We start from the raw sequence: 18,918 nt of genomic DNA on the forward strand, positions 1-18,918 counted from the left end.
CTTGAAAAAAATTAAGAAAAATTTTTTTTAAGGAAAAAAATTATTTAAATGTAGGAAAAAATACATGAAAAAATTTTTTAAACCACGTGACTTAAAAAAATAATTTAATTAAAAATAAACATTTTAATTCAAGAAAAATCATCAAAAATTCAACTTGAACCAAATTTTATATTTAAACAAATTTCAATAGAAGTTCCTTTAAATTTATGAACAAATACAAGTCTTTCCCTTAAAAATTCTTGTTGCATAAATAAATTATTAAATTCACATTTTTTTTTACATTTTCCGAGCAAAACTTCCATAGAAACGCTCGAGACAAAGCAAAGTAGCAACGTTCTAACTGAAAAACCGACATCAATGCACAAGAAGGCAATACATTATAAAATTTTAATTCTCTTTTAAATTTAAAATCTCCAGGCGATTTTCAGTGGTTGGCCAGAGAAAAAACAAACAACATTTTGCATACATGCGCTTTCAATGGGAAAATTCGCATAAATCTTTGGGTTTTTCAGCAAACACACGTGGTTGCGTGCTCACACAGAGAAATAAATTTGCATTCACTGCTAAAAGAAAAAAAATCCTAAAAATTACATAATTTTAAATCTCAAAATTTGTAGATGACCCATTTTTGAGGAGAAAACGCGCTAATTCATCGCGAAGCACGTAACTCGAAAGTACTTGAAAAAAACTTTCAAACAAGAGAACACTCAACATATTTGTAAAGAACGAGCTTTACAAAAGTAATAATTGGGTGAAATAAAAAAAAATACCTGAGAGTTGTTATTTTTCCAACCGAGTTGCATCCAAGCTACATCTTTCGTTCGTTCTCTCTGGATAGAGTGTGACCGCCCCCGGTGCAATGCATTCAAGTTGATATATGGCCGAGGGAAAGAATAATAACAGCACGACGACGACGACGTTGAAATAAAGTAACAATATGCACTATTTTATTCAAGATTTAATGCCTGACTTGCAGGTATTGCTCGCCGTTGCACGAATTTGTTGAATAAAATACATTTTGTGGTGTGCATTTTCGGGTTTGTCGGCTTTGTTTGTCGAAATGGATGGATGACGTGAAACTGAGGTTTATGTGTCGTCGTCGTCGTCGAAAGTCGACACCGAACAAAAATACCGTGAATGGCTGCCAACTGCTGACAGAAATGGTTGCGAGAGTAAATTAGAGGAGTTATAGCGAGAAAAGAGGTGAAGGACTGGAAATTTTTGATGTATGAGTTTTGGTGAGTGAATCGATTTTTGTTTTGATGGTCAACATTGTTTTGTTTTAATTTTCATCGTTCTCATGAAAAAAGAGCTAAAATGATAAAAATTGAAAAAAATTTTAGTCAGTAAATTTTTGATTCAAACCTTAAAAATTAAAATAAAATATTTTAAAAATTATAAAAAAAAAATAAAAAAATAAAATACTTTTTTATTAAAATTTCAGAAATTTTATAAGTAAATAAATTTTGATAATTTATTTAAAATAAATTTTCATAATTTTTTATATTTTTTTTAAAGAAAATGTTTAAATTTTATTTAAATTTAATTTTTTTTTAATTTTTTAAAAATAATTTTAAAAACAAATTTAAATTAATTAATATCTTAATTTATTTAAACATTTGAAATATAGATTATTTTCACTTAATTGAAGAATCTCAAGATTTCTTTATTTTTATATTTTTAATTTAAAAGAAAAATTCTTAAAAAATATTAATTTATTATTTTTTTTTAATAAAAAAAATGTTCAATGTTCAATAAAATTAATTTTAGATTAAAAAAATAATAAAAATTAAAAAAAAAATAAATAGCAATTTTTTATTATATTAATTATGTATATTTATTATTATTTTTTTTTTATTTAATAAATAAAAATTTATTTTTTGTCATTAAAAATTTTAATTTATATTTTAACTTCTTCAGAAATTTTAGTTCATTATGTTTAAATTTTATTCTATTTTTTTCATCTCATTTTAGAAAATCTTTAGATTTTTTAAAAATTTATTTATTTTTCAAATTAAAAATATTTTTAATACAAAAAAAAATTTTTTTCTTTAAAAATAAAAAAAATCAAAGCAAAATGATTTAAAAAATATAATTAAAATTTAAAATATAATTAAAATTAAATAAATAAATAAATTGAATAAATAAAATTAAAATTATTTTTTTTTTAAATTTTAAATTAAATTAAAATATATAAATATTTTCAAATTACTTTTTTAAATTTTTAAAGAAAAAAAAATATATTTCAATTAATTAATGATTTTTTCATTCAATAAATTTTTCATTTTTTTTTTAAGTTTGAATAAAAAAAAAATAAACTTTTAAAAAATTTTAAGCATAAATTCAACAATTTTCCTTGATAAAATAAAATTTCTTTATAAAAAATATTTAACTACAAAAATAAATAAAATTCATAGTGCTCTTGACAACTTTCACGATAACTCTTGAACACTCAATTTCGATTTTCCTACCATCTTCCATGTAAACTGTCATCTTCCTTCCTAAAATAAGAAGATGAAAAAAAAATCTCGAAGCAAAAAATCCATTAGAACAACATGTCAACAAGAAAAATTTCAATAAGCACTTAACTTCATAAAAAAAGCAGCAACATCACAAAAAATCCTCAGCAGTACATTCTTCATCGTGTTATTTAAAAATATAAAAAAAAATTCTAAACGACTGGCGAGCAAGTCCATAAAAAATCCCAACGACAGAAAAAAAAGATTATGTTCTCCTAAAAAAAAAACAGAAAAAAGTGTGTTATGATATTGTTATGATGGACCAACTAAAAGACACTTTCGGCACGGAAAAAAGGCCTTTTTGGCACAAAATCTTACGATGCGAGGAAAAAACGGAATATTATATATGCAAATTTAAGGACAAACAATAATTTATGCATGGAACATATATGTTGTTGTTTGGGCCTGCGACACATATTTGAGTGAGTGCGGGATGATATGGGAATGAAATTTTATTTTTTGCATAAATTTCGTCTTTTTCGTTGCCGATGACAAGAATTTACAGCAAAAACGACCTCGTTTTGCGTTTCTGGTGATTAGATGGAGGCAGAAAAGATGGTTTTTTGGGTCCAACTGATTTATTTATTTGTCCTTTTTATTTGTTTGCGGAGAGGTGCGACTCCGAATTAATGACTTACCTTTGCCAAAGTCACCGAGCGGGTCGGAACTATTCAATTAATTTAATTAAATTACCAAAATTCAATTTATTGTGATTATAATTTTCCGCATCTACATATTCATTGGCATGTAAAATAATTTTATGACAACTTTTGTATTTGCTCGCCGCCCATTCCATGATGATGTAAAAAAAATAGTTTTTCGGTGTAACGCAAAATAACAACAAAGCTGTGTGGGATGAATAGTTTTAATTTAATTATTTAATTAAAGTTATCCCTTTGCATAAATTAATTTGTCTCTTGTCACCTTTTTTCTGCCGCCGAAGCAACAAAACATGAACCGAATTTCGTATGCAAGGGTGTTGCGTTGTTTTTCGGGCCATTTGGGGATTTAAACAATAACACGCAAAACAATTTTGTCAATTTAATGAATATTTTTCTCTCTTTTTTTTGTGATTCCAGATGGTTCAACTAATAGCGGTAGTGTTTTTGATCCATCTTTGTGTACTACAAACGGCAATACAATCGGGCGATGCCTGTAGAATATCGGAATTTATGTGCAAGGGAGGCAAATTGTGTCTGCCACTCGATAGGTATTGCGATGGGAGAGACGATTGCGGGGATCGGAGTGACGAGCCGAAGCATTGCACAGGTAAGTGATTTTTTTAAATAATTTAAATTAATTTTATGAAGAGATTTTGCGAAATTTTTAATTAATTTATCAATTAATTTTAAATGAAAAATGGTAAAAATTTAATAAAAATATTTTAAAATTAATTTTTTTAATTTTCATACAAAAAATCATTAAAAAAAAATTAAAAATATTTTTTTCGTTCCTGTCGTTAATTAATTTTAATTTAATTTAAATTATTTTATTAATTATTAATATAATTAATTATTTTAATTTTATTTTTTATTTAATTTAATTATTAATTATTTTTTTTTTATCTTAAATACTTTAAATAAAATTTAATTTTTTTTTTAATAAAATTAAAATAAATTTATAAAATAAAATAATTTAGATTTAAGTCACATAAATTCAAAATTTTTTAAAAATATTTACATAAACATTAAAAAAAATTAAGTAATATTTTTAAATTAAAAAAAATATTTTATTAAAAAAACATATAATTTAAAAAAAAAATTGAAAAATCTATAAATTTAATATGAAGCCATAAATGTTTAAAAAATCATGAAAATCCGTTGAAATAAATAATTTAATTAATTTTAACCGATATATTTTTTGTTGTTTTTGTGAAAATTTTAATTGTTTGAAATTGTGAAAGCGAAAAGTTGATTTCTGAAAATTACTTATACTTTGAATTACTTACACTTTGAATATTTTTTCTATAAAAAAAATATTTTTTCAATAAAAAAAAAAAGTAATTTAATAATTAAATTCTCAGAAATCAATTTTTCGCTTTAACAATTTCAATAAATTGAGATTTTAACAAGAGCAACAAAAAATATTTGTGTTTAAATTAATTAAATTATTTATTTCACTGGTTTTTCATGGATTTTTTTTTTAAATATTTATGGCTTAATGGTAATAATCCTCATAAAAAGATTTATTTTTTTTTTATTATTTTTCTAACGAAAATTGTTTATTTTTTTTCTACTGATTTCTATTTCATTTTTATCTTAATACTAATAATACATTAAAAAATAAAAAATCGTGTCAAAGCAAAAATTTAATTAGGTAATTTAATTAGTTTAATTAATTAATTTAGTAATTAAATTAAATTGTTGCTTTGACAAAACGATTTTTTTTTATTTTTTAATTTCTTTAATTTTTTAATTAATTAATATTTAATTAAATAAAATTCATTAAAAGGAGTGAATAAGAATTTAATTAAATAATTTAAATTAAAATTTAATTCAACAAAAATTTAACAAAAAAAATATAAAAATTATTTTTTTCACCATCAAAATGATTTTGAAAAACAAAACCTCATAACCAACAATTTTCCAATGAAACCACAATATGATTGACTATAATACTTTTCCAATGTGCCCCAACGTAATAAGTTTATTACACTCTACCACACATGCATTATCTCCCATATTTTCGCATGTATGTTTGTGCAAATAAAATAATAATAATAATAAAACTGACAACAACAATATAAATAATAAAACATAACAACAACTGAGTCTAACAACAACAACCTACAGTAAATTATATTGTTTTCGCGTTAGGCAGGACCACAAATGAAAATTTCCCATATTTTTCACGAAAAAAAAATCGTTTTCCAAAGAAAACTCAATTCCACAAAGACTTTTGTGGGCGAGACGTTTCGCAGTTAATATATCATTACTACACTCCGTCGTCATTCATTATTTATTATTATGATATGCATTACAGGAGAAAACAATAACTTTAACTACACCGACAATGCCAATGATGGAACAGCAATAATAATAATAACAACAAACAAACGGCATTTTCCAATATATTTGTTGAGATGTCTGTTTAGCATGCTCAACTTGCATATAAATTGTCGATATGCCAAACACAGCCAACACTCGAGTGTATTAAAAGCTGCTGTTTTCGTTCTCACACAAATACTCGTTTGACACGAGCAGGAATTCGCTTTGAAGAAATAAGTAAAGGAGCTTATGACTCGTTTTCATGTGAACGAAGGAAATTTGTTACCTAATGAGAGAGATTTTGTGTTTTGCAAGTAATTGTAGTAAATTGAATTGTTTTAAATGATATTCAACCAAAGTTTGATAGAAATTTTATTCAAAAATTTTATTATTTTAGAATTCTGAACAAATGATTAAATTCCAAGGGGATTTGATGTGACTGGAATGACATTCTTCAACAGACCAAAGTAACCAAGTAACCAAGAGGACTTTTAGATGAAATAAGAGCAAAAGACAATGATGTTAACTTAACCGCCAATTATTGGTTATGGAACATTTATCTGAATAGAAGGGATATTGGATCAAATCAAGAATACTCAAATCGTTAATTTTATCGAAAACAGTCTATATATGAATTTAAATTTAAATTTGTGCCGAAATTAAAAATTTTACTTCTCGAGAGTAAAAAAAGACATCTAAGCTACGTTACATGTCGAATTAAGATTGAATTATTTTTTTTGTAAAATTTGGACAATTCTGAGAGATTTTTTAAAATTGTTTTTGACTTTTAAACGATATAAATATTTTAATTTCCATAAAAAGGAAATTTTTTTAAATAATTTTTTTTCAAAAATTTTATTAATTTAATTTAATTATTTTATTTTTTTTATTCAATTTAATTCATTTTTTAAAATAAAAATTCATAGTTTTCCAAAAAAAAAATAATTTTAAAGATTTTATTAGAAAATTTATAGGCTTTTTTTAATCAGTTCTGACTTTTAGTTTATATAAAAAAAAATTAATTTCAATAAAAAGAAAATTAAATTTTTTTTTCATAATTTTTTTTTTCACGAATTTTATTAAAATAGTATTATTTTTTTCAAATTCAATTTTTGAATTAATTTTTTTTTTCAATTTTTTTTTTAATTTTTTAACTATTTTTTTTTTTCAAAAATTTTATTAAATTTTTTTTTATTATTTGATTAATTTTTTAAACAAAAATTTATAGTTTTCCAAAAAAATTTAATCTAATTTTATAGATTTTGTTAGAAAATTCAAACATTTTTAAAAAGGTTTTGACTTTTGTATTTTAATTTCCATAATAAGAAAATTCTATTTTTTTAAATAATTTTTTTCAAAAGATTTATTACCTAATATTATTAAACTATTATTATTTTTTAAAATTATTTTTTTAATTTTTTTTTTCAATTTTTATTTGTTTTTATTTTATTTTATTTCATTTATTGTTTTAAATTTGTTCTATTTAATTAAATTATTAAATTAAATTATTATTAAATTTTAAATTTTAATTAAATTTTTTTTTTGAACCAAAAATTTATAATTTAATTTTAAAAAATTTTTGTTGGGAAATTATCTCAGGATAAAAAGACCAAATTTACATTAACTTTTTTTATAAATTAAATTAATTCAGAAAAATCTAAAAAAAAACCTAAAACTTATATTTAATAATTTCAACTCATTAAATTACTTTAACTAATTAACGTCTCTCTAATCTTAAATCTACTTTTTCTTCTAACAAACTTATTTTCTACTTCGAAAAAAAAATCTTATACCTTATTTTATTCATCGCAGCACACTCTATCATTACCGCCCAAATTACATGATGGCCTTTGCCACATTTTCCCAAACACAAACCCCTTAAAATATTAAAATATATTAGCTAGTCAAACATGAAATTTGCACTTAAATGACACAAATATATCATTACTCATACTGCCGTTCGTCGTTATTGTTGTTGTTGTTGGCAAAAGGCTGAATTGCGAGCTGCCTATCACCTCTCAGTCATGTTGTTGCCGTGTTACAATAATCATCAATATTAAATTATATGTACAAGACACATGCTACAGATTTTGACTTTTTGGCACTAAAATCGTAATAATTTCGTTAGGTGACGACGATAAATATGCATGAAGTCGTCATGAAACAATGTTTCGCGCAAATAAATATATAAATAGTAGTTGCTTATTGATTTTTTTTCCTGACATGATTTTTGATTAACTTTGCAACATTGTTTGCGTTTCGTGTCGACGTCATTTCTCGTTTGGACAAAATTGAATAGATAAATGACAACTACATCATTTTTTATTTGATGATAGCTCAAAAAAAAATTTTTTAACAACATTTTCAACTTCATTAAAAATTACTCAAAATTCAATAGGGCAAAAATCGTAGAATAAACGAATCTTTTTAAAAAACAAACTTTTTCATTGTTATCTCGTCTTTTCTTCTCTCTCTATTCATGTTATTATTTATTCATATCCTCATACGTTCGTTCCCAGATGTCTTTTTTATTTAGATTTTTTTTGTGTGTGCCTGTAGTCAGCTTGCTAGTTGATAGTTTCTTATAGTTTTGCCGAAAATACGAGAAAAAAAATATTCATCATGAAAATTTTTCGACTCACATGTGAGAATACAAAGTCGAGAGTTTTTTTTCTTTTTTCGAACAAAAAATTATTTATGACGTGAACGAGTGGAGAAAATAGTTAAACAACAACTGCTCGTAGGCAAAAGCAGTTGAATGAGAGAGCTGCCAAATGTCAAGCTTATCAGAAAAAGTGTTTTTGTGGATATGAATTTTTAAGAGAGTTCGGGATTTTTAGCAGGAATGTTGAAAATAGAACATTTTTTGAAGGAAATTTGAAATAAATCAATTTTTAACAATTTTTATGGAATTTTATTTATAAAAAAAAATTAAGCTTAAAATGCAATTCTGTTGAAAAAAATTATTTAAAATATTTTTTTTAATATAAATTAATTATATTTAATAAAATTATTGTAAAATTAATTATTTTTTTTTATAAAAAAATTTTTTAAATTAATTATTTTTTTAAAAATCATTTAATAAATTATTTATTTAATTTAATTAATAAATTTTTTTAAATTCTAAATAAAATTTTAATTTTTTTATTATTTTTTTTATATTATTTTTTTTTCGTGTCACTTAAGTTAATAATAAATTTAAATTTTCTAAATTATTTTTTTTTTTTAAATAATTTTTTTTATTAATTTTTTTTAATTAATTTTTTTTTATTTAATTTTTTTTTAATTTTTGAAGTAATTTTAAATTTTTTAAGTCAAAAATTCATAAAAAAAATATTTTTTAAAACTAAAATGATTTTTTCTTAAAAAAATATCAAAAAATCAAGAAATTTTTCTTAAAAAACCTCAGAAAAATAATTTGAATACAAAAGTTGAACAAAAATCAATCAAAAAGGTGTCTCATCTCATTAATTCCTCCATTTTTTCCAATATGTCTGTAAATCTGACGCCAAATGATGACTTCGACATAATTTTGATTTATCTCTCAACATTTCCTTTTTTTCGCATCATCCTTGCCTGCCTCAAAACCAGCATCTCATGAACCCGCAGAGAAACACAAAAAATAACAGAAAAAGTTTGTCAACTCCTTCATATTATCGTTTATCATTCAGATTTTGCCTCTGTGTGTGAAGCCTGCTTTGTTTATTTTCCCATAAATCAAAAAATGCGACGAAAACCAAACAACAACAAAAAAAAAATCGCAAGGCGTCTCCATTCTTCCACTCTCGAAACTTTTTTACATAAACTTTTGTTACATCATGAAAAATATGTAAGAGTCATAAGTAAGTTGTATCTTGATAGCAGAGCTCCTACTCGTTGTTTAATGTTTATCTTTTCTCCTTTTCTACTTCATCTTTTTACGAGAACGAGAGATTCTGTCTCGATGCTGCCACAACATCTATTCGAGAGACGTCAGATAAACAATCTTACGACGGATAAATTTTGCATCAATAAAAAAAAAGTTCTTTTGTTTCAAGTAATATTTCTTGAGATGATTTTTTTTTGTGATTTTAATGGAATGGTGTCGTATTTCTTTTGTTTTTGTGTTTTATTTTGCAAATAACTGAATGGCCATCAATTTAAGGTTAGGGCAATATTATAAAATGTTTCATTTTACAAAAAAAAATCTGATCTAAAAAATTTAAAAAAAATAAAGCTTTAAGTAAAAATTTATTTTTTAAATGGTTCATGAGAATTCCTTTAAATTAAAAAAAAATATTTAAAATTTTTGCTTTGATTTTTATTAATTTTTTTTAAATAAAAAATTTTAATGAAAAAAAAATTAATTTAAAAATTTAATAAAATTAATTTTAATTAAAATTTATTAAAAATAATGTTAATTTATTAATTAAAAATTAATAAAAAAATGAAATTTTTAAAAATGATAAATTAAATTTTTAATATTTAATGGTCATTTTGAGTATTTAATTTAATTGTAATTATTTTTTATTTTTCATAATTAAAAAAAAACTTTTAAATTTTTTTTAATTTTTATTCAAAATGAGAAAAAAATAATTCAAAATTTTTAACGGTTATTTTTTGAATTGACATTTACGAATTTTCATCTTTTAAAAGTTTAAAAAGTGAATTTAAATTTTCTTAAATTTAAATATTTAACCTCTTTGCTGATCTTCTTATAATTTTAATATAAAAAATAATTTGAATTAGCGAAAGTCAATTTTGTAATTTTTAACGGTCATTCAAAAAATTGAATTGACATTTACAAATTTTATTTTTTTTAAATATTATTTTAGATTTTTCATAAATTTTGTTCATATTTTTATAAACATTTTGAAAAATTAAAAAATTTAAATAAAAAAAATAGTTTGAATCAGCAAAAAGCGAATTCCAAATTTTCAACTGTCATTTTTGAATTGTCATTTTAGATTTTTTGTCATTTTTAAAGCAAAAATTTACTGAAAAAATTTAGAAATCTTTTGTTTTAAGATTCAAAAAGAACATTTCAGTTAATTTTTGTAAATAAATTAACAAAAAAATTGAAATTATTTTAATTAAATTTTTCACTAAAAATTAACAAAAAATCAAATTTGTTTAGAATTTAACAAGAAACACCTTTCCTCATTGTTCTTGCCTTAATTTGATCATCCAATTTTGTTTGAAAATTTCTTTGTTATTAAAAGTCAAACACAATGTTGCAAAAATGAAAACCCTTCATACTAATCAGTTCTCTCGGCACAAAGACACGAATGTCTCGGAGCACTTATTTTGTGTTTTATTTTTGTTACTTTTTGATGCAAAAACCATCCCACACGTACACACACAGAGGACGACGGCAGTAAACATCCAAAGAGGATTATAAATTTACTTTGCAAAAGATGAAAATAGATAAAATTGAGTCTCATGATGATGCTCCGTGTTGTGCGAGAAACGAGCAATTTTAATGCGAAACAAAACGAGAAACGAACGAACGAGAGAGATTACCATTTGTACAAAATCCATAATGCATGAAGCGATTTTTGTTTGAAGGTAGAAGTGTTGCTAGATTACAACAAAAAACAATGTATTTTATTGTGTTTTACTGCCTTGATGCCTGACTAGCTGATGTATTTTATTTATAAAATATTTTATTCCTTTGTGCTAATTTTTTCTCCGTCGCTCATTGTTTCTGGCGTGCCTCGTGCCTCGCCGAAGAAGACAAGAAATAAAAGGCATTCAAATGATGAATGTGATAAAAGGAAACGAGACAGGTGGATTGTTGTTTTGTGACAGTTTGTACGACGACTCTTCTTGCCTATTTTTTTAAACTGATTTTTGAACAGGAGGAATTTTCGCCTTTTGTTTGTTTGCGTCGTTCGTTCCGTTTTGTCAAGTGAAGTGTGTCAGTTCAACGTTGCTTTGTCTTTTGTTTCGGTGAAAATGGCACCGGGACAGCCTATTTTGACAGTGTGCTGATTAGAGATTCTCTTTATGTCATTAATTCTGTACAATTGTCTCGTTTTTTATATTTTTTGTGAAAAGTTGATATTTCGCAAATATTTTTTTTTTCGGTAAGAATTAAAAATTTTAAACCGAAAATTTAAAAAATAAAAATTATTAAAAAAAAGAAAATTAATTTATTAATTTAAATTATTAATTTAATTTTTTTTGAATAAAATAAATTAAAATTTAAAAATAATTTTGAAAATTAAATTTAAAAAAATTAAATTAAAAAAAAAACATATATTTTTTTAAATTAAAAAAAATAAAATTTAGTAATTTTGCACTTCAAAAGATTCTTCAAAAATTATTTTTTTAAAATATTTTTATTTTATTATTTTTTAAATATTTTTATTTTTTAAATATTTTTTTAATTGCTTTGAAATAATTTAGAATTATTTTTAAATTTAAAAAAAATCTCTTAAAATTATGTAATTTTTTAAACTATTTCTAAAAGATTTTTATTTAAAATTTTTTTCGAAAAAAATTTTAATTTTTATTTTAATTCAAGTTGATTGTTGATAAATTTTTTAAAAATTATTTTTGTTATTTTTTTTTAAATATTTTTTTTATTTTAAAATTTTTCTGTTTAAAAAATATTTTTTTTTAAATTACTCTAAATTATTTATTAAATTTTTAAAATTTGATCTCACAGAGTCAAGAAAAATTAAAGAAAGAATTAAAATTAAAAATTATGAAAAAAAACTAAAAAATATGAAATTTTTATCATTTAGCTTCAATTTTTTTTATTTTTATTTTAATTTATTTTTTTCATTTAATTTTTTTTTTTTTTTTTTTTTTTTTTGTAAAAAAAAATTAACAAAAAAACTCTTTTTCTCTTCATCTCATGAAAGCAATTTTTGAACAAATCTCTCTCTAATTCCGACTAATATTTGGATTTTCCTCTTATTTTTTTCCAGTTTGCAATCGGACGTATTACGGCGACGTTGGCAGAACATACGCGATAAGAGTCCCACCGCCACAATGGAACAAACTGCCATTTTTGTGTCATTTAACGTTCACTGCCTCCGGACACGATAACGGAGATATTGTACAGGTAAGCCTTTTCAAAAGAATTTTTTTTGCTACTCGCCAACTTTGTGGGCGTAATTTTGTTAATCCGTAAATAATTGAAAGTTAGAGGAAAAAATGTGACCTCGTTCTTAACCTCACACGAAAAAAAAACGACAAAAAATGACGACAATGAAGACAAATGCTTTGCCGAGAAAATCACGATGTCGTTGTTCCAACATGTCCCAAGTCCTTCAAATAACATCATAAACTAATGTATCACATTTAACATGTCAGAAGTCATGACTGCTGCTCCAACCGAACGACAACAACAACACTTTCTGCGATTATTTTACGTACGTCGGGCGTGCATGATGCTTTTTCTTTCATGTCAAGTGTGTTTATGTGTGAATTCTCGTAAATTAACGCTTGCCGAGGTGCTTGGCTGATTTTTAAGTGAAGTTGTTGGAGTGACATTACAAGAAAAAATAAAAAAAACGGCGATAAAGGCGTGAAGGCGTAAAATTTTAAAGTAATTTTTTATTCTTGAAACTCAAGAGTTCTAATTTTTTTTTTAAAAAATTAAAAAAAAATTAAAAAATAAAAAATAATTTTTAGCTCTTTTTGTAAAATTTAAAAAAAATATTTTTTTAAAATTAAAAATTTTTCAAAATTTAAATTTTAATGGATTTTTAAAAATTATTTTTAAAAAATTAAATTAAAATATTTTTTTATAAATTATAAATTTTTTCAAAATTTAAAAAATTATTTTTTTTATTTAAAATTAAAATTAATTTAAAAAAATATTTTATTTTTAATTATTTTATTTATTTTTAATTAAAAAAAAAATAAGTTTTTTAATTAATTAAATTATTTATTTTAATTTTAATTATTTAATTTTTTTTTTTTAAATTTATTAAAAAAAAAATTATTTTAATTTAAAAAAATTATTTTTAATTTTTAAAGGTTTTAAAATTTTTTTAAAAATATATTTTTGATTTTCTATTTTTAAAAATTAAAAAATTTTTTTAAAAAATTAATTTTTTTTTAAAAATCCTTTAAGGATCGTGAAAAAAATTTAAAAAAAATTAATGTATTAAAAGAGATTTAAAGCACTTTTTAATTTTTTCTTAATTTTTTGACAAAATTTCAAAAAAATAAAATTTTTCAATAAATTTACCTTAGAATTTATTAAAATTCACAAATATTTTCAAAAAAGAAAATCAAAATTTATTAATGTTCAAGCAAAATTTTAAAATAAATTTGGTAAATACGCTCATTCATCTTCCATCTGGCGACTTTTGCCTTATTTTCTCCCTGTAAACGTGCTCCATCATTTCAAAAAACTGTAAAATATGTTTTTTTTTATTTTTCGTTTAACTGCACCCTCGAGACTTGACTTCATACAAAAACAACGACGAATTACATTTTCCGACACAAAAATCATGCTCGCCATCGTCAGAAAATGCAACGACTGATGATCGAGCTGAGGAATTTTACGAGCTCTCGTACCTTAAAAACGAGAAAAAGCAACATAAAATTTTGTGTTTTTGCAACAAGCGACGAAGCACGACTCAAGCAGGGACGACAAGATACATTTGATGATGATTATTATTATGATGATTCTCCGTTAGCACACATCACATTTCTCTGTCTCTCACTTGCCTCGTTTTTCTCTCGTTTTAATAATAAAAACTAATGGAATGTTTAGAAGTTTTAGCAGAAAATTTTCTGTCTTTTTGCTTAATTGAGAAATTGTGTACTTTGGCTTATTATTATTATCATTTTTCTTACAACCCCGATGATGATGCTCGACAATTTTTTTTTTTTTTTGGCAAAACACACAACAATGGAGATGATGATGAGAATGTTTGTACAAGAATTTATTGTTCTTGTTGAAATTTTTAGGTTCTCATGACATAAGTTTATTATTCGTTTTTTTTTATTTTCTTTATTAATGTTGACAAATGAGTAAAAATGTTCGTTTGAGCAATTTTTGAGTTTTTTATGACCTGGTTTAGAGATTATTTGACATTTTTTTCCGAGTTTAGCAATAAAATATGTGAAAACATGATTTTTAGACATGAAATTGCTTGTAAATTAGATGAGATGAGGATTTTTTGTTGAATGTTAATTAAAAATTTTAAGCAGGATAAATGTTGAAAATTTTTGCAAAAATTATTTTTATGATTTAATTAATAAAAAAAAATCTTAAAGCAACCAAAGAAAATTAAATTATTTTTTTTTTCTTTAAAAAAATTAAATTTTGATAAAAATGATAATTAATTAATAATTTTTTAAAAAATACTGAACATATTAAAAAAAGTAAAAAATAAAATTAAATAATTTTAAATAAATTATTATTAATAAAATAATTAATAAAAAAAATAAAATTAAATAATTTTAAATAAATTATTATTAATAAATTGATTAATCAAAAAAAAAAAAAATTAAATTAAATTATTTCATTTTTACAAAAAAAAATTTTTTTTTGGATTTGAGTAAGAAATAATTTTTAAATTTAATAAAATATAATTACATTTTTAAAGTAATTTAAATAAATATATAAAAAATATTTCCTTTAATAAAAATATAAGAAAAATTTTTTTTATTTTATTGAAATAATTTTTTTTTTTTAAATTTTTAAAATTAAATTTAATTAAATTTAAAAAAAAAAATTTATCCATAATTTATAATTTTAAAAATTAAAAAAAAATAATTTTTCACAGTTTATGCAATTCAAAAAAAAATTATTTTTTTTTTTACTCAAAATTCTTAAAAAATTTAAAGCTAAAATCATTAATTTATTGTCTTAAAATTATTTTTTAGTTTTTAATTAATTTTATTTAAATTAATTTTGAATTAATTTTATTTAAATTAATTTTAAAATTTTTTATTAAATATTAAGATTAAAAAAAATATTATTAAATAAATTAAAATAAAATTATTTAATATTTTAAATAAATAAAAAAAATAAAATTAAAAAAATAATAAAAAAAAAATTTATTAAATTTAAGAAATTTTAAAAATTATTCTTGCCAAAAAAAAATTTTAAATTAATTACTTTCGAAAAAAAAAGAATTTTTGAAGTTTTTTTCTTTAATCTCAACAATAAAAACAATTTTGCTTAATTTTTTCTTAGAAATTTCATTACAAGCAATTCCAACAATTCCTCGAAACCTAATGAACTTTTCGCAAAAAAACGTCCTTGATACTTTTTCATCGACGAGAAAAAAAATCCCTTTCTCGTCAAATAATTAACATCCCATTTAACATCTGATCCGGAAACATCTAGGTCACGTCTGACACAACCATCCTCCTCCTCGTCACCGTATTTATTTATTTTTTTGTCGTTCTTGTAAAAAGTTGTCACTTACCACTTTTATTTCAGTCAAAGCGCTCGCATCAAGCACGTCCCTATGACGAATGATTGTTGACACAGAAATAAAATGAGAGTAAATAAAAGCTGAATGCAATGTTTATTATTATGGCTTTTCCGATGAAAAAAGTTGCGAGAAAGGTTGCGAAATGTGTGGAAAAAAGCAAAAGAATAGTACTTCAATTAAGCTAATTAAAAGAGAATATGTGAAGCCGAATGAAAAACTTTCTTTTTTCTTTCTTTTTTTTCGAAAAACTCTCGTAACAACAACTCTTCTTGAGTGAATCTCTTGTGTAACATAATGATAATAACGAGCGCACACAAAAAAAAAAGATAGAAAAATGTCATCGGATCATAATAAAAATTAATTTGCGGAAAAATTTTTGCTTTTTTTGATCAACTTTGTCGCAGTAAAAAAAACAATTGGGTCCATCCATTCCTTCGCTGCTAAAAATCACTCGACATTTCGAGATTTCATCTTGATTCGCGGAAAAAAATTACGAAAGAGAAAACATGAAAGATGTCAGACACAGACACGAAAAAAAAGTTTTTTTTTTCAGATTTAATTAATGTCACGCCGAAAATTGGTAAAATTTGCGTATTTTTTTGGAAAAAACGAAAAAGAAACGAAAAAAAGGAAATTTCTCGTTTATTATTAATTTTTTTTTTCCTTTTCATAAAAAAATGCGGAAAAAAAAAGTTTGAATGAAAAAATAATCGCGGTACACCGCACGCAGGCAAAAAAAAAGAGTAAATAACTGTTCAATCGATAAAAATCTGGTCCAAAAGTTGATGACTGTTACTGACATCGATGAATTTTCGTCGTCGCGGTAAAAGCAACAATTTTACGAAAATTTTCACAAAAAACGGAAACGAGAAGAAAATACAAATTGTGAAAAGTTAAAACCAATTACATGTCCATATTTTTTAGTAAATAGCTCGTTCTCTTCCTGTTTCGCTAACATTTTTTGGCGAGTTAATGGATGATTGATTTAGGAGCGTTTAATCTGTTCGCAAATTCACAAAACAATAAATTGAAGTGAACGAAACAAAAGGAAGACAAACCGACGCAATGAAACAACAACAACACAAAAAAATGTTGAATGAAGCCCATTCGATTATTTTAATGGACATGACGGTGTCTGTGATGATGTTTGAGGGAGCATCAACGGAGTGAACCACACACGTAATTTGTTATCGGAAGGCAGCGTGATCAGCAGTTTTTTGTTTAGAGCAGAAAAATGTGAAAAAATTAATCAAATGATCGAAAATGAAGCACAAAAGCGTATTTTAATTAATTTTTAATATTATTTAATTAATTTATTTTATTTTAAATTAATTTTATTTAATTTATTTTATTTTTATTAATTAAAAAATAAACAAAATTTATTTTAAAAAATTTTTATTAAGAATTGCTCAAATTAATTTTTTTAAGAAATACAAAAATTTTGTATTACAAAAAAATCCTTATTTTTTTTCGAATTCATTCTAAAAAATTTTAAAAAAATTCAAAAATTTATTTTTTTAATTTAATTTAATTTTTATTTAAAAAAATAATTTTTTTCATCAATCTTGAGCTCAATTTTGTGTTTAAAAAATTTTATTTTGCATAATTTTTTTTTTGTTTTTAGAAAAATGGTTTAAAAATTTTTTATGATATTTACCAAATTATTGAATTATTTTTAATTTCTATTTTTTAATTTTTTTTTTTTATTTAAAATATTTTCAAAATCTTAAAAAAATCCCCAACTATTAAAACAAAATTTATTCTAAAATCCTTAATTTAGTATTTAAAAATAATATTTTATTTACTTGCAATAATTATTTATTTTTTTTTTTGTTATTAAATTTTCAATAAATTCGAGAAAAATTGAATTTAACTCAATTAATTAATTTTTAATATTTTTTTTTATTTTTTGATTGAATAAAATCTTGAATGCCTTGGTTCATTTTTAATTATTAAAAATTTTTAAGATGAATTTAATAAAAAAAAATAATTATTTTTTTTAAATTTTAATAAATTAATTTTAATTAATTTTAAATTTTAAAAAATTAATTAAATTTTTTTCTTTTAATTTTAAATAATTTTTTTTCTTAATTTTTCAAGCCTTTGTATAATTTTTTAATTTTAAAAATTTTAATTTTAACGAAAAAGTCAAAATTTTTTTTTAAATTATTCAAAAATTTAACTCAATATGGAAAAAATTGAAACAGACAGACCCGTTTGCTGCCAAATCTCAAGAAAAAAAATTCAAATGTGCCTCAAACTTCCTTTTTTTCAACTTTGACGCTTGTTATAACAAATCAAACGATGCTCTGGCAGGAAATGGAACCAACATCAGAGAGAAACACACACACCGACGAAAAAAAAAGTGAAGAGAGAAAAATGAATGTGTCCTGTTTGAACAACACAGAAACAACGAACAAACGACAACGACGAATGTTACGAAGACAGGCATTATCTGTATAATTTGCAAAGCTAAGCATCTATTGTTGTTCTTTGATTATATAAATTGTGTGAAGCAGCAAATCCATCTTTCTGTTATTTTTTCTTCTCGTTTTTTTTTGGTTCATCATCACATCAGTTTGGCGAAGACAAGCTATTTGTCAAATTGTGTACCGAACGTCGTCGTCGTCGTGCGTCGTCGTCTTCGACAAAAATGTTTGCTTGATTAGTGAAACGTTTGCAGAAATTTTCTGCAGAGTTTATGATTAAATAGACGCAAAGGAGAAAAAGTTTTTGATTTATGTCATTATAAACGATGACGATGAGCGAAAGGGAGACATCTTAAAATAAATTGACATTTGATTTAATGATCTTTTTTTCTCGGTTGTCGTACTTCCTGATTTGTTATTTTTGTTCCTTATGAAAATAAGGCTTGAGACAATAACGGAATAAATGACTTGTCTTTATTTTAAATCACATGCGACACTCTCTGACATAAAATGGGACGAATTTGACGTTCGAAAGGAAGTTACTAGCCTCAGATCTCGAAAATCAGAAATCCGTTACTATCCTCAGATG

At 22.8% G+C, this 18,918-nt stretch overlaps 1 protein-coding gene across 1 annotated transcript in view; it reads left to right on the plus strand.

Moving 5' to 3' along the window:
* Positions 1 to 18,918, plus strand: part of LOC134831159 (uncharacterized) — a 57,265-nt gene that overhangs the window by 10,905 nt on the left and 27,442 nt on the right. Inside the window, exons 2-3 of the mRNA XM_063844818.1 lie at positions 3,599 to 3,788; positions 12,424 to 12,560. Of these exons, the coding sequence (XP_063700888.1) occupies positions 3,599 to 3,788; positions 12,424 to 12,560 (327 nt within the window). The remainder of the gene's footprint in view (positions 1 to 3,598; positions 3,789 to 12,423; positions 12,561 to 18,918) is intronic.

The sequence above is a fragment of the Culicoides brevitarsis genome, chromosome 2 (genome assembly GCF_036172545.1).
Source record: "Culicoides brevitarsis isolate CSIRO-B50_1 chromosome 2, AGI_CSIRO_Cbre_v1, whole genome shotgun sequence".
Classification (NCBI taxonomy): Eukaryota; Metazoa; Arthropoda; class Insecta; order Diptera; family Ceratopogonidae; genus Culicoides; species Culicoides brevitarsis.